Source organism: Equus przewalskii, chromosome 13 (assembly GCF_037783145.1).
Source record: "Equus przewalskii isolate Varuska chromosome 13, EquPr2, whole genome shotgun sequence".
NCBI lineage: Eukaryota > Metazoa > Chordata > Mammalia > Perissodactyla > Equidae > Equus > Equus przewalskii.
In genome coordinates, this window is record NC_091843.1 from 1,719,205 (window position 1) to 1,744,508 (window position 25,304).

General features: G+C 61.2%; 2 protein-coding genes and 1 long non-coding RNA gene across 6 annotated transcripts; 2 read left to right on the top strand and 1 right to left on the bottom strand.

Annotated features, from left to right (window-relative positions):
* Positions 1-1,123: 1,123 nt before the first annotated feature.
* LOC139075227 (uncharacterized) lies at positions 1,124-2,406 on the top strand. The gene is made up of 2 exons (XR_011525389.1): positions 1,124-1,570; positions 1,859-2,406. It is a non-coding gene; the product is annotated as an uncharacterized lncRNA (long non-coding RNA).
* Positions 2,407-10,597: 8,191 nt separating this feature from the next.
* MGAT4B (alpha-1,3-mannosyl-glycoprotein 4-beta-N-acetylglucosaminyltransferase B) lies at positions 10,598-20,250 on the top strand. 3 transcript variants are annotated; one of them, XM_070570072.1, is made up of 15 exons: positions 10,598-10,794; positions 15,756-15,941; positions 16,027-16,167; positions 16,253-16,386; positions 16,798-16,844; positions 17,160-17,273; positions 17,474-17,549; positions 17,662-17,776; positions 18,152-18,282; positions 18,451-18,558; positions 18,679-18,872; positions 19,241-19,319; positions 19,400-19,487; positions 19,573-19,685; positions 19,809-20,250. In XM_070570072.1, the coding sequence occupies exons 1-15, from the start codon at positions 10,698-10,700 to the stop codon at positions 19,830-19,832; spliced, it is 1,647 nt and encodes a 548-aa protein (XP_070426173.1). In that variant the 5' UTR covers positions 10,598-10,697; the 3' UTR covers positions 19,833-20,250. The 3 variants fall into 3 exon arrangements, with proteins under 3 accessions (XP_070426173.1, XP_070426171.1, XP_070426172.1); XM_070570070.1 differs by having other exon boundaries at positions 10,613-10,794; positions 19,380-19,487; XM_070570071.1 differs by having other exon boundaries at positions 10,613-10,794; positions 19,409-19,487.
* A 953-nt stretch (positions 20,251-21,203) lies between these two features.
* Positions 21,204-24,331, bottom strand: LTC4S (leukotriene C4 synthase). 2 transcript variants are annotated; one of them, XM_070570075.1, is made up of 5 exons: positions 24,126-24,331; positions 21,960-22,042; positions 21,788-21,858; positions 21,623-21,704; positions 21,204-21,454 (listed from the first exon to the last, which is right to left on the bottom strand). In XM_070570075.1, the coding sequence occupies exons 1-5, from the start codon at positions 24,181-24,183 to the stop codon at positions 21,209-21,211; spliced, it is 540 nt and encodes a 179-aa protein (XP_070426176.1). In that variant the 5' UTR covers positions 24,184-24,331; the 3' UTR covers positions 21,204-21,208. The 2 variants fall into 2 exon arrangements, with proteins under 2 accessions (XP_070426176.1, XP_070426177.1); XM_070570076.1 differs by having other exon boundaries at positions 21,960-22,059; positions 24,126-24,325.
* Between the last annotated feature and the right edge of the window lie 973 nt (positions 24,332-25,304).

The following is a 25,304-nucleotide window of genomic DNA, read 5'->3' on the forward strand; positions in this document are numbered from 1 at the left end:
CCCAGGGGCGCCTGGGTTCAGTTCAGCAGGTTATATCCAAGGGCCTCAGAGCAACAGCCCTCCAGCTAGGAACCGAGAGACACTGCTTTATGTGTGAAAGTGACCTGTTCGCAAGGCCTGGGGAAGGGGGCTGGAGATCTCGGAAGGATGTGGATGGGAAGGGTATGTCAGCCTATGAAGTCTCCGAGGTGAGGTCCTGTGAGTGAAAGTACAGACTTGCTGAATCAAAGTCATGTCCTTTCATAGTGGGGTTTGTGCGAGCAGGTAAAACTTCAAGGGATGGGAAACCCAGAGACCACAGAGGGTTGGGTGCATTTGGCTAGTCAGGTATGAAGGTGATATGCCCATGGGAGCACAGCAGGGCCTTCCGCAGATGTGGCTGGTACTTCCCGGAGGACGGCAGGGCAGGCACAGCTTCACACCCCTGCCCAAACTGGCCTGTAGAGAGGATGGTCCCCTCTCAGGCCCCTCCCTGCATCCCCACTGTGAGCCTGGGAAAGTGGTCCTCTGCCCACTGCCCAGCAGACGGGCGGAGGATGCAGCGGGCCACAGCTGCCCCTGCTTGTGACTCAGCAGCCTGGGAGCTTCATAGCCTGGCCCCTGCTGGGCCTAGAGCAGGCTTCCCACCCACGCCCCCCCCCCCCTTACCCCCGCCCCAGCTTCAGCATCCTGCTTCGAGTGGGTGGGGGGCACAAGGCAAGCCCTGTGGCTCTGAGGAGCCTCTGGTTTCAGGAAGGGCCCTAGGTGCACGCCCCGTGCAAACAAGCAGCAGAGAAGAGACCGATGGCCAGAATGCCTTGCTTTCTCGCTATTTGGCCCCATTTGGGGCCGTGGTGGGTTTGCCAGGAAGGATGGAGAGCTCAGGGAGAAAGGTGGGGCAGGAAATGGGGCCCTGGCAAGCAGCCCGTGAGACCCCCGCCCCTGGAGAGCCCCAGGTCCGGCCTTCCCAGCATGCCCCGCTGCTGAGCCGGCCCTCACCCTGCCGTGCTCCTGCCCTCCCCCAAGGCCTGGAAAGGTAAACAAGGCCGAGGGCCGGGGAACCCCCTGGCAGGGCCCTTTCTGCCTGCGGCTGCGTGGTCAGGTGGTCTGGCCGGCAGTGAGTCAGTGTCCCATGACCACTGTTCTTACAGGGGGGATTCCCCGGCCCCATGCTACCAATCTCAATGACATCTTACCAGCCAGCCAAGCGGCAGGGGTGGGGAGGGGCTGCATGGGCCTCTGTGGGACCCCAGAGCCAAAAGAGCCCACAGAGGCCAGGGTGGCAGGGAGCTGGCAGCGGGGAGACCAGAGCCAACCAGACCTTGTCCCCGTGAACCTAGGCCTCCTTCTGACATCTGCTGTCCTTTCCTCCCTGGGCAGCCAGGAGCTCCCCCAGCCTCTCCTGTGCCCACTGCCTCCCTCCCTACCCTCCAGAACATGGGAGTGCACACTCTGCAGCAGGGGGAATCTTGGCACCTGAATAAGGAGACCGATATCCACCAGCCCTGCCATCTTTGAGCAAATGCGCAGCTTCAGTTGCCTCATCTTTGAAATGGGGCTGGAGTGGGACGGCTTGAGTTGCCCCTCCCAGGTGATGCCCCTAAGTGTGCCAGTGGTCGTTTGGCTGCCTTTGTCAGCTGGTGGTGGGGGTGAGGGGTAGTCAGGAAGGAAGGAGGTGCACCTACAGTAGAAGTGAAAGAGTGGGGAACGCTGACAAGACCTGAGTCGAGTTTTGGGGGGACTGGCAGCAGGGGTGGCTGAGAGGTCGTCTGATTGGATCTGGTGTGTCCTAACCACTTCCTCAGTCCCCCCTCCTCCCTTCCAAAAGTAACCCCATCCTTTGACAATAGTTTTCTGAAGTTCCCTTTGTTTTCTTTAGGGTGTAGAGCCAAGCCTAGAGGTGGGTGCTGGGGCAGCGGGAGACAAGGCCACTGAGCTGCCCCAGGCCACTCTTGAGAATGAAGATCACCAGCCCCTCCTGACCTCGGTATGAGGCTCAAGAGATGCGTCTGCTTCTCCACGGGGAACAGGGTCGTGGATGAGGTAGCCTCCATGCAGCACTGTTCTGGGACCCATATGCCACTCCCTTCCGCCCTCTCACACCGCAGGGACACACTCCCTGCTTGGTCCTGACCGTGCCCACTCATTCCACCTGAGGACTTTCTCCTGGCTCCTCCCTCTGCCTGAAACCCTTTTCCTGCTGCCCAGCAAGGCAATCTCCCACCCTAAATGGCAACTCCTCAGTGGGGCCTTCGCTGACCACCCCCTGGGGAAAATCCCCAGGCACTGGACATCGCTTGGTTTTAGCCCTTCCTGCAAAAGCCCACAGCCTAGCCAAGAGGTGTCAGGGACTATGGGGGTGGGGGCGGGGTTCTAAAAGAAAAGGGGTTCAAGTCCTCGGTGGGGGAAATGAAAGCCACGAAGAGACATGGCTGGAGAGTTCGGTAATGCCAAGCTGTCGGGGTGTGGGAGCACGGGGCCCTCCTGCACAGCTGCTGGGGGGCTGGAGCAGCTGTGCTGGGCTTGGCTGCGCTCACTAGACGCGGGGGCGGGACGCCTGCGCCCTCCTGGGGCATTGAAGGGGTGCCTGCCGCCTGGGTCGTTGACGTGCCATGCGCTTGGGGCGGTGGAAACAGTTGTCATCTACCCAAATGCGGGAAGGTGAGGCGGACCCAGGGCTAATGCGGGGCCTCGTCTGCCTATCAGAAAGCCGGGCGCCCGATCGGCGGAAACACTAAGCCCGACGGGCGGCGCTAGGGACCTCTCCGGCTGAGACCCCAGCCCCACGCGCCTGGTCCGCAAGGAACGTGCCGCCCGGTGTGGTAGCGGTAGGGGCTAGGGCCGGGGTAGGGGTGGGGGCTGTTCGTCCCTGCAGGGGCGCCGCCCCCGGGGAGACTGGACCCGACCCCGCCCCACCCAACCCCAAGCGGCGTAAACCAGCCAGCCACCTCTGCCCCTGCGTGTGTCCTTGGGCTCCCGGGGCTGGGTGGGGTCTTTGCCCAACTGAGACCGCCGGCCAGCGCTTCGGTTTCCAGGGAGAGCACACCTCGCTCTCCGCCTCAGACCCGCTGGTCATTAGTGGTCCGGTCGGGCTGTTCATTGAGTGGATCTGCTCCCGGGGTGGGGGTTGGGGGGTGTCGGACGAGTGTCACCACTGAGATCCCAGGACCCCGCCCCTCGCTGGCCTGTCCCTTCTTCAGTAGAGACCTACCCCGGGCCCGGCACTGCCCCCAAGGCACAGGGCCCGCGTGACTGCAGAAGGTTCTGGAAAGATGAAAGGAGGAGCCACGAGGTGTCGGGGAGGGGAGCTGTGAAGAGATCGCGCGATCACCCCGGATGAGTCCAGGCGTCCCATGCCGAAGGGAGGCCGGAGACCGCGGAGGCGCCAGGGCCTGGCGGGACCAGTGGCAGGAGCTGGAGACAGAGCGGGAAGAGGAGGCGCGGGAGAAGGGTGGGGGCCCCAGCTCGGCCGGGACGGCAGAGGGGTCAGCGTGGCCCTCTCCAGGGAGGCCGGGCCCTGAGCGGGTGCCGGGGCCTACGCTCTCCGCAGCGGCAGGACTTTGGGGTCACGTGGAGAGAGCGGCCGCTGCGGGTCAGGCTCAGGGCCCTGTCCCTCCTGTGCTCCTCTTGTCGGACACTTTCTGGAAACCTCTGGCTGTGCGGATCTAGCCCTTTCACGTGCTCCCGAGCCTCCGCGCGGCCCCCCCGCCGCCGGCCCGGCCCCCACGCCTGAACCCGCGCCGCGTAACCCGGACAGCCGGGGCCCTTGCCGCACCCCCGGGGCCGGGCCGCGGCTTGCAAGGGCGCAAGTCACCGGGGAAGGGAGGCCGGGCCGGGGCGCGGGGCGGCGGCCGCGCCCTCAGCACCCCGCTCTGCCTGGCGCCCAGGGGTTCCTGTGGGGCAGGCCCTGAGCTGAGGAGAGAGCGGCATAGACTCCCGGAGTTGGCAGGACGGCCACCACTGCCACCTGGCTAAAGGCATGTCAGGTGGGGAGAAGCTGGCAGCTCCTGAGAAGGGCCCAGCCCCCCGGGCTGTGAGAACATGCGCTCCTCCGTCCTCAGGCGCTGCAGGTCTCCAGGCGCCGGGTCCCCTTCGTCGGGAGTTCTGGTGAGGCGAGGAGTAAAGCCCTGGCTTCCAGATTTTATAAGCATTCCTTAGTCCTTTGGCCGTGCTCAGTTAACATCCCTTTTCTGGATGGAAACTTTCCTTTGGGGATTCGTTTCTCTCCTACATTGGGCATAGGGTGCGGTAGGCACAGGACTTGCTTGGCCAACCAGAGCATGGTAGCCTCCTGGGGCTGGGATGGGCATGTAGCCCAAGCTGGAGGGTGAAAGGCCCACTGCGGCTGCCTGGAAGCAGGAGCCTGCCTGTGAGCATCTGGGCGGCAGGCCTGAGGAGGGATCCTCAGACGGCTTAAGCCAGTTGATTTGGGTCTTGGTCAGTTGTATCCAAGATGAGTGGACCACCACCTCCTCACCTCTCATGCCTGCGGCAGATTCCCAACGGCATTGATGGGCATGACCGCGTGCACCAGAAATGCAGGGTCGGTTGTAGCCATGCCCTGCCCTCAAACCACCAGCTTTCTCTTGATTGTACTTCCTAATAATCACAGCAACAGCACTCAATGCTTCCTTATGCCAGGAAGCATTCTGAATATTTTATATATATTAACTCCCCTGCTCCCTTGAGGTGACACCATGACCAGTTCTGGCCAAGGACCCAACAGAGGAACCACGCATCACTTGCAGGCAGAGTGTTTACTTATTTGCCACGCCAGAGCTTCTGGAGCTCTCTCCCTTTCCCAGGGAAGCCCGCAGACTTCAGGTGCTTATTCCTGGAGCCTGGGCATGAACCGCCAGGAGCAGAGCCCCCAGGGGACCCTTGATAGATAGACAGCTTTGAGAAACACACCTTTATTAAATCACAGAAATTTGGGGTTATTATAGCAGCATAATCAAACCTATCCTGACTCATTATTATCCCCAGTTTACACCCCAAGGAAATGGGCACAGAAAGGATTAAGTAACTTGCCCAAGGGCACAGAGCCTGTGTCACACAGTGGTGGGACCAACATGACAAACCCAAGCAGGCTGTCTCTCTAGTCCACACTCCTGCGCTCAATGATAAACAGCCTCCTAAAGTTTGTCCTGAACCCAGCTACTTTTCATCTTCAACCCCTGTCCCCCATTCCAGACCATCTCTCTCCTAGATGCCTATGTCAGGGCAGAAAAACTTCTCCTCTACCCTCTTAGGTTCAGTACATGACACTTGTGAATTAAACTGACAAAAGCAAGAAAAAATATTTTTATTTGCATTCTAGGCGATTAGAACTTGGGGGCTCATATGCCAATTTAACAGAGGAAGCAGAGAGGGCAGATGGGGAGAGAAAGCAAATGACTTTTAGGAAAGATAAATGGGTCCTTAGGAGAATAGATGGGAGGTGTGATTGATAGTTTTGTGACAATGTCTGTTTTGTTATCAGGTGTTGAGTCCATCTTTCCCTGGTTGCTCCTGGGGAGGGATTTAGGACAACTGAGATCTTTTGGAGGCTGTGCTTTTAGCAGATAGTTCCAGAGGGGGAAAAAGCCTATTCTCAAATGCATTCAGCTCAAAATAAATTTTATGCCACAGTGGCGGATTCTGGACTGGTTCTCAGCCCTGCCCCTGCCTACCCCAGGCCCCCTCTCTCACAGAGCCCTACCCAGGCTGGCCTGGGGGCTCCTTGAATATATTTGCATATTTATTTGCATATGTTGATCCATCCTTTGCTGAAGCAACTCCTCCTCTCCCCTGCGTCAAACTCCTAACTTCACTTTCCCAGGGAGGCCCTCTGTCCTTTGGCACAGTAATTTCACCCATTATAAGCTTTCTGAGTTCCATGAAACTTACCTTTCCAGCACTGGGCACGGTGGCTGCAGGCAGGACTCTGGCAGGGCAGGGACCAGATCAATGTTAGCACACAGTGTGTCTGTATCTCTAGTGACTCAAGCACGTCTGGCCCATGGTGGACACTCAGAACATGTGTTCTGAATGAATAAGGGAGGGAGACATCTTAGGAAAGGGCCAGTGGAGGGATGAGGCAAGGGATCCTCAGGGCAGGACTGCCAAATGCCCACTGTGCCAGCCATCATCAGCCTCTGGTGAAGACCAAGGACCCCCCAGAACCATGGTTCGAAATGCATAAAATAAAGTATATCACATTACAAAAAGACTACTAGTATTGAAATGCAGATATCAATATAGAAAAACACACAAATTTGTGATATAGAAATACCTGTGATTCTTTATTAACTCATTAACTTATGAGATATAGAGGCAGGACTAATGAATAACAGAAATATGAAATAGTTGTGAGTGTGTAATGGTTACTGAAGCGTCTGCAACACCTGTAGTGAGTATGAAAAGCTCTGTGATTTCTGTGTGGCAGTCACAAGTACTACTGTCACCTTGGGCCTTCCAGGACCAGTTCAACTGGCCCTATCTTATCAATAGAGTAATGAAGAAACTGTCTTTCAGAAAATTTGCAAAGTTGTATTAGCCAGAGCACGCACAGAAGAAATCTCAGGGCCGGCCCGTGGCCGAGCGGTTAAGTTCACGTGCTCCACTTTGGCGCCCAGGGTTTTGCTGGTTCAGATCCTGGGCGCGGACATGGCACCACTCCTCAGGCCATGCTGAGGTGGCGTCCTGCATGCCACAACTAGAGGGACCCACAACTAAAAAAATATACAACTATGTACTGGGGGGATTCGGGGAGAAAAAGCACAAAGAAAAAAAAAAGATTGCCAACAGATGTTAGCTGAGGTGCCAATCTTTAAAAAAAAAAAGTCGACTCTTAGCAGAAGTGAAGAGTCCGTCATGCAGGAAGATCCGGTGTTCAAATTCCTTCCCCACCTCATCAAACATGCTTAGAGTCCTGTGGTAAAAGTTTAGAACCTCATCAGAAATGCTTAGAACCTCACCATAGTGCTTGAAGCCCACCAGTCAAAACCTATCCTGGGGGCTGCCAGGTGGCGAGGCAGTTAAGTGCACACGTTCTGCTTCAGCAGCCTGGGTGGCTGATTCGGATCCCAGGTGCGGACATGGCACCGCTCGTCAAGCCATGCTGAGGCAGTGTCCCACATATAAAGTAGAGGAAGATGGACTCAGATGTTTGCTCAGGACCAGTCTTCCTCAAACAAAAACAAAAACAAAAATCCCTGTCCTGCCAGCATTTCTGCGTGCCAGCCTGTTCTCTTAACCTCTTAAATTTGGCCCCAAATCATGAATCAAGGAGACAGATCTGAATCAAGGAGACAGATCTGAAGGCACACACCCAGTATCCTTGCAGATCGACCTCACAGAATACAGCTGAACTCTTCTCCCAAAAGCTGAAGCTGTAATTAATTGGCTTGTTTATGTGCATCACATAGGAAACCCCCCCCTTTTTTTTTTTGAGGACGATTGGCCCTGAGCTAACATCTGTACCCATCTTCCTCCATTTTTTTTTTTTTGAGAAAGATTAGCCCTGAGCTAACATCTGCTGCCAATCCTCCTCTTTTTGCTGAGGAAGACTGGCCCTGGGGCCAGCCTGGTGGCGCAGCGGTTAAGTGCACACGTTGTGCTTTGGTGGCCCACCGGCTCTTTGGGTTCACCGGCTCGGATCCTGGCTGTGGAGATGGCACTGTGTGGTAAGCCATGCTGTGGCAGGCGTCCCACTTATAAAGTAGAGAAAGATGGGCACGGATGTTAGCTCAGGGCCAGTCTTCCTCAGCAAAAAGAGGAGGATTGGCGGCAGATGTTAGCTCAGGGCTAATCTTCCTCAAAAAAAAAAATAGACTGGCCTTGAGCTAACATCTGTGCCCATCTTCCTCTACTTTATATATGGGATGCCTGCCACAGCATGGCTTGATGAGTAGTGCGTAGGTCCATGCCCAGGATACGAACAGGGGAACCCTGGGCTGCCAAAGCAGAGTGCCAGAACTTAACTGCTATGCCACCAAGCTGGCCCCCTCGAGCTCCATTTTTGTGTGGTAACACTGCTCATTCGGCTGAACTTTGATGCCTCCATTCATAATTAAAGGAAATACCAAATTTTGGTCAGAGGTTGGTGAAAATAAAGACAGATTTTTTTTTTCTCATCTCAGCTGGACTTGCCCAATTCTGGATCCCTGAACCACAGGTAAAGAAGCCCTGTGAAGAAGGATGGAAGGACCGGCCACCTCCAAGAGCTGTCCCAGACAATCTCCAGGAAGGCAAACTGAGCTGAGGGCTGGCATGTAACCCCAACACAAAAGGGCATTTTCATTCCGTGGGAAGCAAGAAGAACAAAGGAGGAAGGGCCCACAGCCTGGGGTCTGAAGAGAAAGCAGGACTTTTCTGTGCCCATTTGGCTCCATCCTCTCTCCTGGGTGGGGAATGGAGTTACTGTCCCCAGGCACAAGAAACTGAAGCCTCAGGTGAGGGGGTGCCCCACCCTGGGCCGCAGGGTGACAGGCAGAGCTCACCTGCCTGGAAGTGCCCGGGAGGAGTCTGAGTTGCAGGCGGGCCCCGAGGAATTCCTTACCGCAGAGGCACAGAGAACAGGGGAACACTAGCCCTGTCTCAAAGGGAAAAGTTGGGAGTACGGAGGCCACAGGAAGGGTTGGGCTAAAGGCCTCTCAGCGCTGGGACAGCAGGGCCCAGGCCGAGGGGGGCCCTCGGCAGCAGTGGGCAGGAAGAATGAATGACTGCACACAGGAACTAATGAAGCAAGGATGTCATTTCTACAGACCCTGGGTGACTGGGGAAGCTTCCGCTCCCTTTCCGTGACCATCCCACTTCCAGCCCCATCCTGCTGGTAGCACCCTGGCTTTCCTTCAGGGTGTCTCTTCTCACCGGTGACAGCCCTGGCAGGATAGTCAGGCCTGGTGCTGACCCATTCTCAGACAAGTGGTGGGTGTGTGCCCCTTTCATAGCACAGAGCACCCCTCCTGGGATTCTGCCTGGCAGTGGGGAGGAGCCCGGACAGGCAGACTGGCTGGGGGACTCTGGAGAGACTGCCCTCTCCACAGCCTGGACCTCTATGGCTGCCCAACCCCAGCCATCAGTTTCAGGGTGTGGAGGCCGAGGGGACTCAGGTGAGCTGCCCAAACTTTAGTCACTGACATCATCTCTTTAATTTTTACTGCTTTAATAATTTTCGTTAAATCAACCCACTTTTAAACTTAAATACACATTTAGAAAAAATGTTATACCCTTTGTATCACAGTCCAGATGAAAAAGCATTATCTCTGGCCACAAATAGAAGATGCCTGTGAAAACACAGGAACTTCTTACAAAGCGAGACAGTGTCCTGCAGAAGGCTCTGCCAAGGCCCATCTCAGTTCAAGTTCATTAGCGAGCACACTCCCGCTGTGTCAGCATTAGAATCCAGCCTTCAGGAAAACAGGCCTCCCTTCCCGGCCCTGCCTCACCTGCTGCTGGCTAAGTACCTCTGCAGAGACCAACGCCCAGCTTCTGGCATGCTGCCCCAGGTGTGGGCCTGGGCTGGGAGAGGAAAACAAACCCCTAACGCCTCCCAGTCTGAACCCACCCCAAGAGTGGGCCCCCAGGGGTCCTTGCAGCCAAAGCTGGGAACCAGGACTGAGGAATGCTGCCCAGGCCCAAGCAGGGAAGTGACAAGGGCGCTGCCCCAGTGCCTGCGCTGGACGAATCCCTTTACTGTTTGTACCCTTCCCGGTTCCACAGAGGGCTGAGGAAAGCCTGCAATTAGGACAGAAGGAAGGTGTAAACTCCCTGCAGTGAAGGCAGAGGCGGCGCTGGACCGTTAGGGGAGGCAGTCCGCACCACTCTGCGCTTCCGCCTGCCACCTGCCCGTATGCGCCTGGTGCCGGAGGCCAGCCCCGCTGAGTGCCCAGCACCTACATACGTTGGCTCTTTTATCCTGAAAATGGCCCACTGTCCCTATTTTACAGAGCAAGAGCACCTGCCCATTCCCAGCACCCTTTACCCGGCAGTCTAGAGAAAGGTCACGAGAGGGGGAGTGCCCGTGGGCGCCGGTGCAGGCTGCTGTCACTCCGCCGAGTCTCCGAACGGGAGGCAACACCAGCTCCAGCCATACCTTTCCCCTCCCACCGCTTAGAGCCCTCAGACCTGGGGGCGGGGCCTGAGGGTTCCTGCGTAAATGGGACCGGGGTATGGATCTGGGGGAGGCTTCCTAATGGAGATGTTCCGGAGAAGGGGTTCGGGGGCCCCGGCGCGCCGCCTCCACCGCAGCCGACGCGCACTCACGAAGACCCCAGCCTCGACCTACCTGAGGCGGCAGCCCCAGAGCGGCCCAAAGCCCGGGACGCGCCGGCCCACGCTGGGCCGCTGTCCCGAGACGGCGGGCGGGATCCCGGGGGCAGGTCGCCTGCCCCGCCCCCTCGCGGTGCTGGTGGCGGCGGCGGCTGATGCGGCCCCTTTAAATCCGGGCCGCCCCGCCCTGCGCCGCCGACTCCGCGGCGGCCCCGTATCCAGGCCGGGCCGCGGCTCTCGCCGCCCAGCCCAGCCCAGCGCGGCCCGGCCCGACCCGGCCAGCCCCGCCGCGGAGCCGAGGCCGCGCGCGGCGCCCGGCCGGCCCCCGCCCCGCCCGGCCCGGGCCCGCAGCTCCCCCGCCCCGGGGCCGGGGCCCCCGCCGCCCCCTGGCCCCCGCGCCCCGGCCCCGGCCCCCCGGGCCATGCGGCCTCGGCCCCGCCGGCGCCCCCCGCGCACCCGAGGAGATGAGGCTCCGCAATGGCCCCTTCCTGACGCTGCTGCTCTTCTGCCTGTGCGCCTTCCTCTCGCTCTCGTGGTACGCGGCGCTCGGCGGCCAGAAAGGTGAGCCCCCGGCCCCGGCCCCGGCCCGCCCCGCCCCGGCCCCGCACCTGGACGCCGGCCGCGCGAGGGGGTCCAGGGAGCGGCCGGAAGCCCACGCCGGCGCCCTTTCCCCGCCCGGGCGGTGCGGCAGGACGCCCCTCCCATGCTCGCCCCCACTTGTTTGCTGCCGGAATCACGAAATTCTCCCCGGCCTGCACTGGGCGGCCTGGCCGAGCAGTCGGTGGGTGCCCCGTGCGGCACTCGGCCCGGCCACTGTGAGTACAGTGATGCCGAGGTTAGGGTGGCCGCTCCCACTGGCCAGCTGGGGACCTCAGAGTTCTCAGAGAGGGACAGAGACACAAGGTCACGGAGGTGGCCGAGACTAGGTAGTCCCCAAGGTACCAGCTCCAGGCACCCGGGCAAGAGCAGGCAGTGTTTCCGAGACAGGTGTGAGGGCGCAGCCAGACATCCAGGCAGCACCCTCCACCCCAGCCCGCTGCGCCTGCTGCTCCCTGGGAACTCTGCAGCCCTCCTCCAGGACATCTGGCCCCAGGCCTCCTCCAGAGAGACCTGGGTGCTGGGGAAGCCTTGCTGTGGCTGCTGGCCTGGGGAGGGTGTGGAGGGCTTCACGACCTGCCAGCCTGGCCCGGCCACCCGTTAACTTACTTTGCTATCTCACTGGGCCATCGTCCCCCCGCCCCCCCCCCGCCCCCACGAAGTTTGGTCAGGTTGGCCAGTCCACTCCTGTGGCCCTCTGAGTTTAGCTAGCACACTTGGGGCAGGGGCAGCACTGGCTGGAGTCTCTGGTGTTGGTGGAGGAGGCTGGAGCTAACGGGGGCCTTGGCCAACCGCTCTGGAGGCCTGGGCAGGCCCTGTCCACCCAGCCTGCAGTCCAGGAGGCACCGGGAAAAGCTGCTTCCTTCCTGCCCCTGGCCTTCCTGCAGGAAGCCGAAGCAGGATCCAGCTGAGGCCAGCTGCCCCCTGGCTCTCGCTTCCTGCTTCCCTGTTCCCCAGCACCACACTCAGTGAGGCTGGGGAAGGAGCCGGAGCCTGCCTGATGCTCCAGGCTCCAGCCTGCCCTGCCCAGCCTAGCCTACTGCAGTCTTCCTGTTTGGGCGGAGGCCTGGCCTGCCCTTGGGGCTCCAGGGGCCCTAAGGGGACGCCCCTAGGGCTTGGCGCAGGGAGGGTATGGCTGGGGCAGAGTTCTCTATAGCTCTGTAGATGAGGTGTGTCACCCGAGGGAGGGTGTGGCTGGGGCAAAGTTCTTTCTAGGTGGGGTATGTCACCTGGGGAGTGGCATTTTGAACCCTTAGGAGAGTGGCCACATAAGCAGACTGGCACGGAGGCCAAGGGGGGGCCATATCCAATGGGCTGGGGCACATCTGTCCCGTTGTGGGTAAAGTGACAAGCCCTTGCACCCTGTCTTCAGCCAGGGCACAGTTCCTGTGTGCCTCCTGCAGCAGCCACGTGCCCTCAGCCTGATGTCAGGAGCTGAAACGCAGGGCCCCCACCAGGACACCATCTCTAGGAGCCTGGCTGGCCACAGGGAGCCAGTGTTCCAGAGCAGTGGAGTGAGGGGGATACCAGTGACTCCATTAGGGCCCACTCTCCATGAGGGGGGCCATCCAGGAGGCCAGCACTTTAAGGGCCTGGGGACAACAAGAACACTGCCGGCCAAAGAAGTGTGGGGTTCCTTGTTCCTGGGGTGTGGAAGCCCAGGAGCCTGTGAGGCATGGCAAGGGGGTAACCTGGGCTGTCCCTGTCAAGGGCTATCATTGTTTGCAGGGACTCAGTAGGGCCAGGTCTTTAGAGGCCTCAAGAGAATTCTGAATCTGGGCTCTCATGTGAATCCTTGTCATTCTTAGTACATCTGTAGACAACTGTAGTAAGCCCACAGAGAGGCCAGACTAGCCCTTGGCTCCCACTTTGCAGTGAGTGGGGGGCTCAGCATGCACCTGGCCTGGGCACCAGTACTTAGGGGAAGGGCAGAGAAACCTGGATGTGTAGGGAAGGGAGGAAGTGGGCAGGGAGCCAGAGAGGAAGGAGGCAGCAGGAGCAGGTGGCATCCTGGAAGCCCAGGGCCAAGGGCCAGGAAGGACAGACAGGCTTTGGCAAGACGGAGCCTGGATACAGGTTTGGGGCCGACTTTCACATCTCGCTTTGGGCCAAATTTGTGCAACAGCTCCACTAGTGCACAGACTGTGGCCCTCGGCCAAGCACCTGCTGAAGGCCCGTCCCCAGGGAGGACAGCACACCCTCCAGGGGGCCAGCCTTGGCCACATGACCCTCTCCAGTGTCCAGGCTGTCCCCTCTCCTCAGTCCTGGGCCAGGCTCACCACCCAAGCAGCCCAGACTTCAGCAATGATGGACACCCTACTTGATCACTGTGAGGGTAGGTGCAAGTGCTGGGGAGGAGGTAGCTGTCTGCCCCTCTTCACGCCCAGCCCCGCTTGTGGCTTAATGGCGTCCACTACGATGGCCACAGCTGCAGTCCTTCCCTGGGGCCAGCTGCACCTGGGACCAGGCCCTCACCTCCCCCCCGCCCCGGGGTAGGAAGGTGTGGATGGAAGAATCTAAGGTCCCCTCAGTTCTAGCTCCCAGAAACTTCTGCCCCACCCCGCAGAGGCCAGGAGCACCCCCGGTCTCTGCCCCTCCCATCACTTCATCCAGCCACCTAGCCCACAAAGGTTGTGGAGTGCCAGGACGGTCTGGCAGAGCCCCGGCATAAGGCTCAGCCCATGGGAGGTCACAAAACGTGAGTTTCTACCTTTGATAGGCACGGACAGAGTAGGCCCATGACCAGAGAAGCCAGGGACGAGGTTCAAACTGGGCACCTGGCAGGCAGGGCAGGAACAGGGGCGGCCTGCTGAGGGACAGGACCTGCAGTGTTCAGGGAAATGATAGAAGGGTCAAAGCCCTCGGAAGGAAGGCTAGAATAAGGAGCAGGCTGTGCCCAGGCCTCGGGGGTCAGGGTGCTTCAGGGAAGCAGTGCCCAGCACTGCCCACCCAGCCTGCCCACTGGGGCAGGCTAAGACTGCCAGGGAGGGGGAACAGGCGGCAGTGAGGCCTTCTCACTCTCCCCCTACTTCACAGGGGGCTGCCTTGGGCTTGGCCAGTGGTACAGGGGTTGCCCCTTCAGGAGTCAGTGGCTTCACTTCACTGTGGTGGGCATTGGGGAGCAATAGGCAGGTGGGTGGAGACTCAGCCACGCAGGAGGGAGGCCACCTGCAGTGTCAAAGAGGCTCTGCATTCCCTCCTGCTGGGCTTCAGCACCTCCAGTCCCCTCTCTGTCAGTGGCTGCTAGGTTAGGCAGGGGAGTGTCCGGGGTGGCTGGCTCCCATTCAAGGGGTCAGGTTTCCAGGATAACCTGGCCTTGGAACCTTGCGCAGAGCCTCGCGGATTGGGTAACCTGACCCCCTCCCACCCAGGTTCTGAGGCACAGGTGGCCTCTGCCTTTAGCCCCAGGCAGGCAGGGAGTGGAGGGAGGCTCGCAGGAGCTGGGTTTGGAATGCCTCTCGAGGATCCGCCCTTCTCCCCCTCCCTCCTCCTAGGGGCTACCCTCTCCTCTTGCCCTGGACTTAGCACTGAGACCTTGAGACCTTGGCCCTCCAAGGCAGCTGCAGAAGGAGGTGTGGCCTGAGGTGACCAAACTTTGCCTTGGTTGTGACTTTTGGTGCACAAGGCATTCTGGAGGCTGTGACCCTACCAGGGACCAAGGAACAGAGCGCTGCCTGGAGTGGGAGAGTTCTGGAAGGCTTCCTAGACTTGGAGACTTTGACACCAGGCCTTGAAGGCTATGTGGCTATTCATTCAGCCCAGAAGAGAAAAGGGATCCCAGGCGGAAGAGACAGCATGCGTGAAGGCACAGACAGTAGACAAGGGAAAGGAGTTGTGTGTGATGGCAGATGAAATGGGCAAAGTGAGATCAGAGAAGGTGTTGAGTGCACCTCAGGCAGGGTGTTGTTTGTGACATTCTTGCTCGCTGGGCCCTGTCAGACCAGTGGAGCCAGGTACTTGCACCCTGGGAATTCCTCTCCACCATCAGGCAGTCCTACCTCTGTGTTCTCCTGGCCCACCTGCACCCCTAATGCCCGCAGCTGAGGCCCAGCCAGAGGCTCTGACATAGGTCCCCCAGGGTAGCATGCAGGCCCTTTGAGGTGGCCCAGGCCCAGCACAGGTCTCCAGAGAAGGAGGCCTCAGGACATTCAGAGCTTGTGTCCCCTCTCTGCCCACTGACTCGCTGAGTGACCCTGGGCTCATTTCTCAACTTCATTTGTTCCTCTGAGTACTGGGGGCTGCAGCTGCAGCAGCCCCCCAGGGTGTGAGACTGGTGCCCTGTGCAGAATGAGCAACCAGGGACTGACTCTGAGGACAGTGATGGATAGGCCCGGGGCTCAGTCCTACTTGGAGGTTGGGGGGGGGGGGGCGTCCAGGGAGGTTATCTATCCCCAGAGGGTCTTGGGGATGGGGCTGCCTGTGATCTCCGTGAAGGAGGGTGGGGAGCAAAGTGCAGAGGCTGAGAGGTGGGAGAGAGGAAGGCTGGGGGCTAAAAAGCCCCTTGAGGAAGGCTGCGTCCTTGTGCCATGGATGGGACATTGGGTGTCCCACCTCCTGGAAGGAGCAGACGCTGTAAGAAGCAGCAAGAGGAGGCTTGGGGAGCCACTCGCTGGAGAGGATTCAGTCTGAGGCTGTTCCAGCCCCTGCTTAGGATTGTCTCACCTGGGGCTGAAAGTGATCCGGCAGACCTCCTGCTTCAGATACCTCCTCAAAGGAGAAAGTGTGGGGGGGGTGGATACTGGAGAGGGCTAATCTCCCCAGTGGAGGCTCTTCTCCCCCAAGTGTGAGTGTTGGTGACCCACCTGGAACATCAGGTAGAACAGATGTAGATGGGCTGTAGCACAGATGGGCTGCAAGTGTGTGTGCTGGCACACTCAAGGGGCAGCAGGCCAGCTCCAGGCTGACAGCGTGTGTACCACGCACAGGCGATGTGGTGGACGTGTATCAGCGGGAGTTCCTGGCGCTGCGGGACCGGTTGCATGCGGCTGAGCAGGAGAGCCTCAAGCGCTCCAAGGAGCTCAACCTGGTGCTGGACGAGATCAAGAGGGCCGTGTCGGAGAGGCAGGCACTGAGAGATGGGGACGGCAACCGCACCTGGGGCCGCCTAACTGGTGAGCGGCGTTGGGGCCCAAGCGGCAGGGGAGGTGGGGCTGACCGTAGGCCGGCTGTCTGACCCGTCCCCTTGCGACCCACCAGAGGATCCACGACTGAAGCCGTGGAACGTCTCACACAAGCACGTTCTCCACCTGCCCACCGTCTTCCACCACCTGCCGCACCTGCTGGCCAAGGAAAGCAGCCTGCAGCCGGCCGTGCGCGTGGGCCAGGGCCGCACCGGAGGTAGGGGCAGGGCCGGGAGGGGCCAGAGGCGGTCGGGGGGCCTTGCCGGCGCCCTGCCCAGTTTCGACCCTCCGCGCCCCTGCAGTGTCGGTGGTGATGGGCATCCCCAGCGTGCGGCGCGAGGTGCACTCTTACCTGACAGACACGCTGCACTCGCTCATCTCGGAGCTGAGCCCACAGGAGAAGGAGGACTCGGTCATCGTGGTGCTGATCGCCGAGGCGAGTGGGCTGGGGCGTGGGGTCGGGGGGACATTCAGAGGAGGAACACGGCACAAAATCACATGAAGGAGAAATGAAAACAGAGCAACATTCCAGAGGAAAAAGCTACGAGAAGTTCAGCCGTCAGTTTCATTCACAAATTTATCGTTAAAAAGAAACATTGTAGCGCCCCCTCGTGGATATGCCAGTTACCTAGTTCGCCCTTCCCCCGCCCCGTGGACCCAGGTACCCCAAAGGGCTTTTCTGGAGGGACCCGTGGCCTCGAGGCCCAGCCTTACTTGGCCCTCAGGATGGGGGCTCACCCCCTCCGTGTGTAGGGCCATCCGAAGCTTGCCTCCTCCTCCCTAACTCCTTCTTCCAGGCCATGTGGGGAGGCAGCCAGCTTAGGGAGGGCACTTGGTCTCCCCACAGACTGACCCACAGTACACCTCGGTGGTGACGGAGAACATCAAGGCCTTGTGAGTACTGGCAGCCCCACAGAGCTAGTGGAGGGAGGGCCCTCTGCAGGGTGTGGGACAGGCAGGTGCCCGCCTCCCACACGCGATGTGCCTTTCCTCCGTGGGAAAGGGTGCTTCCCATCTTGGCTGTAAGGGGGTGGGTATGTAGAGGTGGCTCAGCCCCTCTGGAGCCTCACTGCCTCCGTAGGACAGGTGTGGTGTTGAGGGATGTCTGCCTGGTGGGCCTTAAGAAAGAGACTGGGTCTGGGTGGCTCAGCTCTGTCCCTGCTGCAGTCCCTGGGGGCTGCACACCCACTGTGCCTTCCTGTCCCCCAGGTTCCCCACGGAGATCCATTCCGGGCTCCTAGAGGTCATCTCCCCTTCCCCCCACTTCTACCCTGACTTCTCCCGTCTCCGAGAGTCCTTTGGGGATCCCAAGGAGAGAGTCAGGTACCAGCAACCCCCCCCCCCCATGCTCTCAGCAGCTGGCCCACCTGTGCTGAGAACCCAATCTGTTGGTGTCTGAGTCCCAGGCACTTCCCTGCCAGTGCCTCTGTTTCTCCACTGGAGGACCGCCACCTGGGGAGGAGGGTGGTAGTCACCCGGGAGGTGGAGGGGTCTGAGCTCCAGAGGCCCCTCCTGGCCCACAGGTGGAGGACCAAACAGAACCTCGATTACTGCTTCCTCATGATGTACGCACAGTCCAAGGGCATCTACTACGTGCAGGTCAGCCTGAGACCCTGCCCCCCCACCTCCCTGCTGCTGGGCCTGGGTGGGGAGTCCAGCGCTACCCCGGGGCTATGCTGATTCCAAGCCCCTTCTGTCCACCACTGTGCAGCTGGAGGATGACATTGTGGCCAAGCCCAACTACCTGAGCACCATGAAGAACTTCGCGCTGCAGCAGCCCTCAGACGACTGGATGATCCTGGAGTTCTCCCAGCTGGGCTTCATAGGTGTGCCACCCCCACCCCACCCCACTGACCTGCCCAGAGCCTCTCAGTCCCGCCCACCTCCGCCTTTCTGTCCTCACCTCTCAGCCCCCTGCCCTTCACCCCAGCATCGTGCACTGTCATGCTGTCAGCCTTCGCCCAGATCGGACCCTGCATGGAGCACCCGGCGCAGCTCCTGGTCTGCTCCCACCCGCCCTCTGCATCGGGGATCTCTGCACTCACCATCCCCATTCACCCCTTTGTGCGCACGCCTGCCTGCAGCCAGCCCACAGGGTTTGCTGTGAGACCCTCCCCGGTGGCCCCCACAGGAACTAAGAGGAAGTAAAGCAGGGCAGAGCTGCCCACCCATTACCCCTTTCCACCCACTCCCACCTCCAGGGAAGATGTTTAAGTCGCTGGACCTGAGTCTCATTGTGGAGTTCATCCTCATGTTCTACCGGGACAAGCCCATCGACTGGCTTCTGGACCACATTTTGTGGGTGAAGGTCTGCAACCCTGAGAAGGACGCGGTGAGCAGGGCAGCGCAGAGGGGGCGGGGCGGTGGGGCATGCAGCCTCTAGCATGGACTGTGTCGGTGTCTCCGCGCATGACGCAGGGAGATGGCGCTGCTGCCGTAAGAAGCACTCGCCTGGAGGCAGGGCTGAGCTGAGCCCTAGGGTGTCACCCTTCCTCCGCAGAAGCACTGTGACCGGCAGAAGGCCAACCTGCGGATCCGCTTCAAGCCATCCCTCTTCCAACACGTGGGCACTCACTCCTCGCTGGCCGGCAAGATCCAGAAACTGAAGGTGAGCTCTTCCCCACTGGAACCTGGCCCGGGACCCGCAGAGCCCAGGCGGAGGCGGGGCGAGGGAGTGGCAGGGCGCGTCCAGGCCCACTCTGGCACTGCTGTCCCTCCTTGGTTGCAGGACAAGGACTTTGGGAAGCAGGCTCTGCGGAAGGAGCACGTGAACCCGCCGGCGGAAGTGAGCACCAGCCTCAAGACGTACCAGCACTTCACCCTGGAGAAGGCCTACCTGCGGGAGGATTTCTTCTGGGCCTTCACGCCCGCCGCGGGGGACTTCATCCGCTTCCGCTTCTTCCAGCCTCTGCGTCTTGAGCGGTCAGTGGCAGTACCCACAGGTCCACTTTGGAGGAGGGGCAGGGTGGCCACCAGGGTACAGGCCTCACCACACATTTCTGGACCTGCATATGTCCCTCTGTGACTCCCCGTAAATTACTTAACCTCATCATGCCCCAGTTTCCTTATCTGAAAAGTCGGCCTCATAACAGTAGCTAGCTTGTAAAGACTGAGTCAGGCATGCCCACAGGAGCTCAGCGACATTGCCCATCACCATCGTCCCTATCAGTAAGGCCCTGGTTGCCTAGCGCAGCCTCCCCCGGAGCCCACCTGCTGCCACCCAGGCCAGCCCGGCCTTTCCCTGCTGGGCGTGCCTGGCCTGCGGCAGCTCACAGGCCTGTCTGGCGCAGGTTCTTCTTCCGCAGCGGGAACATCGAGCACCCAGAAGACAAGCTCTTCAACACGTCTGTGGAGGTGCTGCCCTTCGATGTGAGTGTGAACGCTGTGGGGGTGCCCTGAGGCCTGCCCACCCCCAGCCACGGGCTTCAGCCCCTTGATTTTGCCTCCAGAATCCCCAGTCTGACAAGGAGGCCCTGCAGGAGGGCCGCTCAGCCACCCTCCGGTACCCTCGGAGCCCTGACGGCTACCTTCAGATCGGTGAGTGGGGTCAGGCCCGCAGAGGTGTGGGAGAGGCTGGGCGACAGGGGTCTTGGGACGGCCTCTCAGCGCTGCCCTCCCCCAGGCTCCTTCTACAAGGGTGTGGCGGAGGGTGAGGTGGACCCTGCCTTTGGCCCCCTGGAAGCACTGCGCCTCTCCATCCAGACAGACTCTCCTGTGTGGGTCATCCTGAGCGAGGTGAGGCGAGGCGGGGCGGGGCAGGGCGCAGGGAGCTGTTCCGAGTGGCTAGACCAGGGCGGATCTCCTAGGTCCGCTCCCCCCCCCCCCCCCCCCCACTAACCCTGAGCCCGGCTCCTCTAGATTTTCCTGAAAAAGGCCGACTAAGCCCAGGGCTCCTGAGGGTCCACTTCGGCTGGCCATGAAGCCCGAGACATGGGAGGTCGTAGCTGCTGCCCCCTGGAGTGCCAGGCCACGCACCGCCACCCCAGCCCGGGAGGTCCCGTCTGGCGCCCGCTGGCGACCTGGGCTTGCCGCTGGCCCGGAGGCCCCAGGAGCTGGTGCTGCCCCGCGCCGGGCCGCGGCAGAAGTCGGCGGCCCCCACACTGTGCCTGAGGCCGGCCCTGGAGCCAGGCCGGTGGAGAAGAGCTTTTCCCTGGGCGCCTGCTGTCTCCGGCGCGAACACTGGAATGCGTATACTACTTTCTGTGCTGTGTTTTTTATTCTTGGATACATTTGATTTTTTCACGTAAGTCCACATATACTTCTATGAGAGCGTGACTTGTAATAAAGGGTTCATGAAGTACGTGCCTCACATGGGAGCGCCCCACGGCCCCCGCCCGCGGCCATCTCGGCGGCCATGCCACCGAGGGGGACTCGCCCTCTGCGCGGTTTCGCACGTCACCATCTCCCGGGAGTGTCCGGGCCGCCCGGCTGGTCGGTAAGTGGCGGTGGAGCTGCTGCGGAACGAAGTCCGGGCGCCCAAAGCCGCCCTCTCTCCATGAGGACCCCCACCCCCGTGCGTCCCTTAGCTCCCATCATCCCGCCCCAACCTGCGGCGGCCTCTCAAACCAAAGGCGTCTCCCCGCCGCCTCGTCCCCCCTTCTTCCTGGGTCTCAGCCCTGTCCTCGTCCACAGCCCCCAAGCCTCGCTCATCTCTCCGCCCCGGGTCTCTGACATATTTTAGGGTCTCCGGCCCATCTGGAGGCCTTTGCACACGCTGTTACCCTGCTTGGAAAGCTCTCCTCTGCCGGCTCGGCTACAAGTCGCCTCTTTAGGGGCACTCTGTCGACCACCTTCCCAGGGTCCGGTCCCCCGAGGCACCCGGACGTTTCTTTCAGAGCGCCTATCACGACTACACCGACCACCTTCGACGTCCCCATGGCTTCACGGGCAGGGTGCCCCGACACCTATTCTGTTCTAGACGCCCGGGACCGAGGGGTGACAAAATAAAAAGGTCCGTAGTGTTGTGAAGGCCAGGAGACAAGGAATAGGGCGGCTGAGGGTCAGTGGAGGGCAGGCCTCCGAGGAGGGCCACAGGAGATCAGAGCGCTGACCTCGGCGGGAAAGGGTGCCCGCTGGTCGGTCGTGAGCGGGGCGGTAGAGAAGCGGCTCGAGCTCAGGTCCCAGGGAAAGGCCCCTCTCCTTCCGCGCCCGCGCCCCTGCCGCCCCCGGGAAACCCGCCTGGCTGCTGCGACCCCTCCAGGCTCCACAGCCTGCAGGGCGCGAGCCCCTCCAACCCAGAGAGCGCATCCAGGGTCCGGTCACAGGCACTTTAATTCGAGGCTGGAAGGCGGGGGCGAGCACCCCTCCCCCGCCGTCCAGGAGGCCCGGGCTCCCCAGTTCCGCCGACCCGGCGTCCTCCATCTCAGGCCCTGGGCAGCACGGTGCGGAGCCGTCCGAGGAGCGCGGCGCGCAGCGCGGCCGGGACGAAGTGGGCGAGCAGGCCGAGCGCCGCCAGCGCCAGCAGCAGCCAGAGCGCGCGCGCGCTCGCGTACAGCGGGGCCAGCCTGCGGGCGGTGCTCAGCGGGGGCGGGGCTCGGCGGGGCGGGGCTCCGCCGGCCGCTCCCCGAGGGGCCCGCCTCCCGCCGGCCTCCCCGGCCCGCCGTCAAGTCCCGGTCCACGAGCAGCCTGCCCCCGCCCCGCGCTCCCTCCCGGAGCCCCGCCCGGGCCCTCACCTTTGCTGCGGCGAGCGCGCGTAGCCCTGAAAGTAGCGGAGGCGTGCCAACAGGTAGACCAGGCCGCACAGGGCCGCCGCACCTGGGAGCGGGGCGGGCGGGGCGCCGTGAGCACGCTGGCGGGCCCCTGGGGCTCCGGTGCGTGCCCCTGCCCCGTGCCCAGACCTTCGTGAAAGAAGATGCCGGCGACCCAGAGCGTGGCGACGAACAGCGGGAAGTACTCGCTGCAGTTCACTCTGCGGGGCGGGGCGGTGTGAGGGCGCGGCCGGGGGGCCTCGGACCCTGCCCCGCCCGGGACACGCACCTTCCCGCCCCGCGCCCTCTCGCCGCGCCTCACTGGGCTCGGTAGACGCGCTCGAACTCGGGCGGGCCGGTGGTGAGCGGCGGCGACACGCGGAAGAGCCTCCGCGCCGAGATCACCTGCAGGGAGAAGTAGGCTGGGGGCGAAGCGGGGCGGGAGTCAGGTCTGGCCGCCCAGACGCCTGCAGCCTCCCCCAGGCCCTGCCTCCAGCCCGGCCCTGCACCTTCTCTTCTCCTCCCTTCTGCAGCTGACCTCGTCACGACTCCCCTTTAAAGCTCTCCCAAGGAAACTTCCCGCCCCTGCTCGTCTCCGGCCTTGCCCAGTGTCCACGACGCTCAATGGGGAGGGCAGGGTGCGGGCCTTGGGTGCATTGTCAGTGTAGGAGGAAAATGATAGTCACAGGCACACCTGCCCAGGGGCGGGGCTGCCCGGGACTTTGCTCCTGCAAATCATTTGACTAGCAAAACAGAGGCAAATACCCAGTTCCCACTCTCTAGGCAAGGACCTTCTCTTTGGGGCCCCCCAGGCAGGGAGTGCCACCAGGGCCTGAGGCAGAACTGGCTGCTTCCTTCCAGGTGTTGGGGAGCACACACCCTGTGGCTGACAGTCCCTGGTCTGCCACCTACAGAGCCCACCAGGAAGGACCTCCTGACCCTGGTTCAGGCCAGGGTCTCTCAAGCCTGGATCCCTGTGCCTCCAGACTGTCGCATGGGCTCCTGCCTCAATTTCTCTGTTCAGGCGCTCTGGACCCTTGCCTAAATCTGACAGGCTTCCTCTCTTCTGCCCCCAGGTGGTTGCAGCTGGAAGTTTTCCAGTCCAGCCCCAAGCCCCTAGGGTTCTGCCGCCCTCCATTACAGCTTTTCTTTTTTCACTTTTAGATTTTTTATTTTTTTTCCTTTTTCTCCCCAAAGCCCCCCGGTACATAGTTGTATATTCTTCGTTGTGGGTCCTTCTAGTTGTGGCATGTGGGACGCCGCCTCAGCATGGTTTGATGAGCAGTGCCATGTCTGCGCCCAGGATTCAAACTGACAAAACCCTGGGCCGCCTGCAGAGGAGCGGCCGAAATTAACCACTGGGCCACGGGACCAGCCCCTCCATTACAGCTTGAGTGGGTGCTGAGGGTGGGCTGGCCCCACGGGAACTCTGTAGGCAAGGACCCTTGACCCCAGGGCAGGCCCCCACCACACACAGCCCTAATGCTAAGTGTCCCCCACTGTCTTGTACGTGCTGTGCTCTGGAGCCCTCGGTGCCAGGCCCTCTGCAGACATGTCTCATCCAAGTGCACTGAGGGCGCCAAGGGCAGCCATGCCAGCACAGTGTAGGGTCTGGAGGGGGCCCTGTGGCAAATGAGGAGGGGCTGAGGGCCAAGCTTGTTGGCGTGGCTGGCGGTGAAGTCAGCCTGTCTGCTTGGCCCCTGCAGGGCCCCGGTCCCGGGCTGTGCCTTGTCCTAGCCCATAGACTGTGCAGCAATGGTATCCCAAATAGCAGAGCTGTCTGGCTGACGAATGAGTTCTCTAGGGCCAAGCTGAGATGGGCATCAAGCAGGCAACTTTGGGGGGCCTGGGGAGCAAGTTCCAACCCTGTCCATCTCCACGTGGTCCCAGCATGAAGAGGGTGCCTTTGAAGGCAGGGCTGGGGAACGGGCCTTCTTGCTGGGACACCCAGAGAGCGGGCAGCTGGTGGGGGCAGGGACTGGCCGGAGCAGGGCTACTCCAGGCCCATGGCTGTCCCACTTCTGTACCCAGCACCACACCACCTGTTCATCCAGGCACACCTCCCAGGGCCTACAGCCCAACACAGCTGGGTGCCCCACCTGCTCTCTGAAAGCCCCCTATCCTCCTCCGGGGTTCTTTATGCTGGTCTAGGGGCCACCACCCCACCCCCAAGCCAGGCATCTGGCATGCCTACCTCAATCGTCCCTAGGGGCATTTTTCCATCACTCCCCCTTTCAGCCTGGTCCCTGCCCAGGGTTTCGAAGTTCATCCTGCAGACGGCTCTCCAGGGCTTCCCCCCTCCCCTAGGAAAGTGCAAGCCCTCAGCCCTGGTGCATCCCAGCCTCCGGTGGTGGGGTCAGAAGAGCTTGGGCGCCAGGAGTCTGGTCTGGGGGCCCTGCCTCTACCCTCATCTGGGCCTGTGCCCTCCAGCACCTCCCCAGGGTCTGGAAGGCAGAAGGCAGGCTGCAGGCGTGTAAGGCCCACCCACCTTGCTGCAGGACTCCCAGGAGGGTGACAGCAGCCAGAAGAGCCACCTCGTCTTTCATGGTGCCCGCAGCTCTGTGGGCCCAGCTGGCGTGTGAGAGGGCTGGCTACTGAGCTCCTTTCAGCCCCCGTGTGCTGCTCAGAGTGGAGGCTGGCCCAGGAGAGGAAGAGTGGCTCGTTCTCCTCGCCTCTTCTCGGGAGAGGGGGAGGTAGGGGAGTGGGGGAGGGGCATGACGGTGACCAAAGAGCCAGGGAGCCCAGGCAGGCTGGGCGGGCGGAAACAGGGTCAGACAGCCTGGGCAGGAGATAGCAACCAGCTGGGGACAGCCCGGCCACTTCCTCCCAGTCCTTGTCCCTTTTGAGCCTAGCCCTTTGCTGGCAGAACCCAGCCTGTGCACCCAGGCACGCTCCAGCCGAGTATGTCCAGCTGCCACGCCGTCCCAATGTCCCTCAGGCCCTGCACCTTCAGCAGGTCCCAGTTGGCCCTCCATTCCTCCCTTTCTCCTGGGTCTGGTCCCAGGAAACTAGGGGCTGCTGCCTGAAGCCCCCACTGCCAACACTTCCCATCTATCACCAGGTCCCACACATTCTCAAATCCACCCCCATTGCCACCTTCCAAGCCCCACCCTGCCCCAGTCATCTCTCACCTGGGCACAGGTCGCAGGCTCCTCAGGAGCTCCCAGCCTTGACCCCCCCCCAACGGCCCCCGCAACTGATACACACGCACTTCTCTGTTTCCCCTCCCCCAGCCAGGGCTGTTTTGTAACATGCAACTCTGACTGAGGGCATCCGGGCACCAAGACCACACTGGGCACAGCCATGTCCTTACTCCTCACCAGGAAACCTGGTGTCCACCAGCCTCACAGCTACCTGTGCTCCATGCACAAGGGCCATCCTGAAGGCTGCCCGGCTGGCCTGACAGGGTGAGTCACCCCCTTCAGGATGGCTGAACCCATCCTCTTCCAGGCCTCTGATGCCAGAACAGTCACCTGCTGTTTCTGCCTGCCCAGCATCCCTGCTTCCTGAGGCCCTGACCCTCCCCACATTCAGGTCCTGTGGCCTGGACTAAGCTGCCTCCCGCCCCTCCCAGGCCTGTGGGATGGACATGTGAACCAAAAATGACTGTGTGAAACAAGGCTGACTCAAGATGGTGAGATGCAGTTCTGGAAACTTCCTTAGAACT

Coding starts and splice junctions, on each gene's coding strand:
- MGAT4B (XM_070570072.1), top strand. CDS start 10,698: ATGAGGCTCCGCAATGGCCCCTTCCTGACGCTGCTGCTCTTCTGCCTG. Junction 16,387..16,797: donor TCGTGGTGCTGATCGCCGAG/GCGAGTGGGCTG, acceptor GTCTCCCCACAG/ACTGACCCACAGTACACCTC. Junction 17,274..17,473: donor GATCCCAAGGAGAGAGTCAG/GTACCAGCAACC, acceptor CCTGGCCCACAG/GTGGAGGACCAAACAGAACC.
- LTC4S (XM_070570075.1), bottom strand. CDS start 24,183: ATGAAAGACGAGGTGGCTCTTCTGGCTGCTGTCACCCTCCTGGGAGTC. Junction 22,043..24,125: donor CCTGGGAGTCCTGCAGCAAG/GTGGGTGGGCCT, acceptor TTCTCCCTGCAG/GTGATCTCGGCGCGGAGGCT. Junction 21,455..21,622: donor GCGCGCTCGCCGCAGCAAAG/GTGAGGGCCCGG, acceptor CACCGCCCGCAG/GCTGGCCCCGCTGTACGCGA.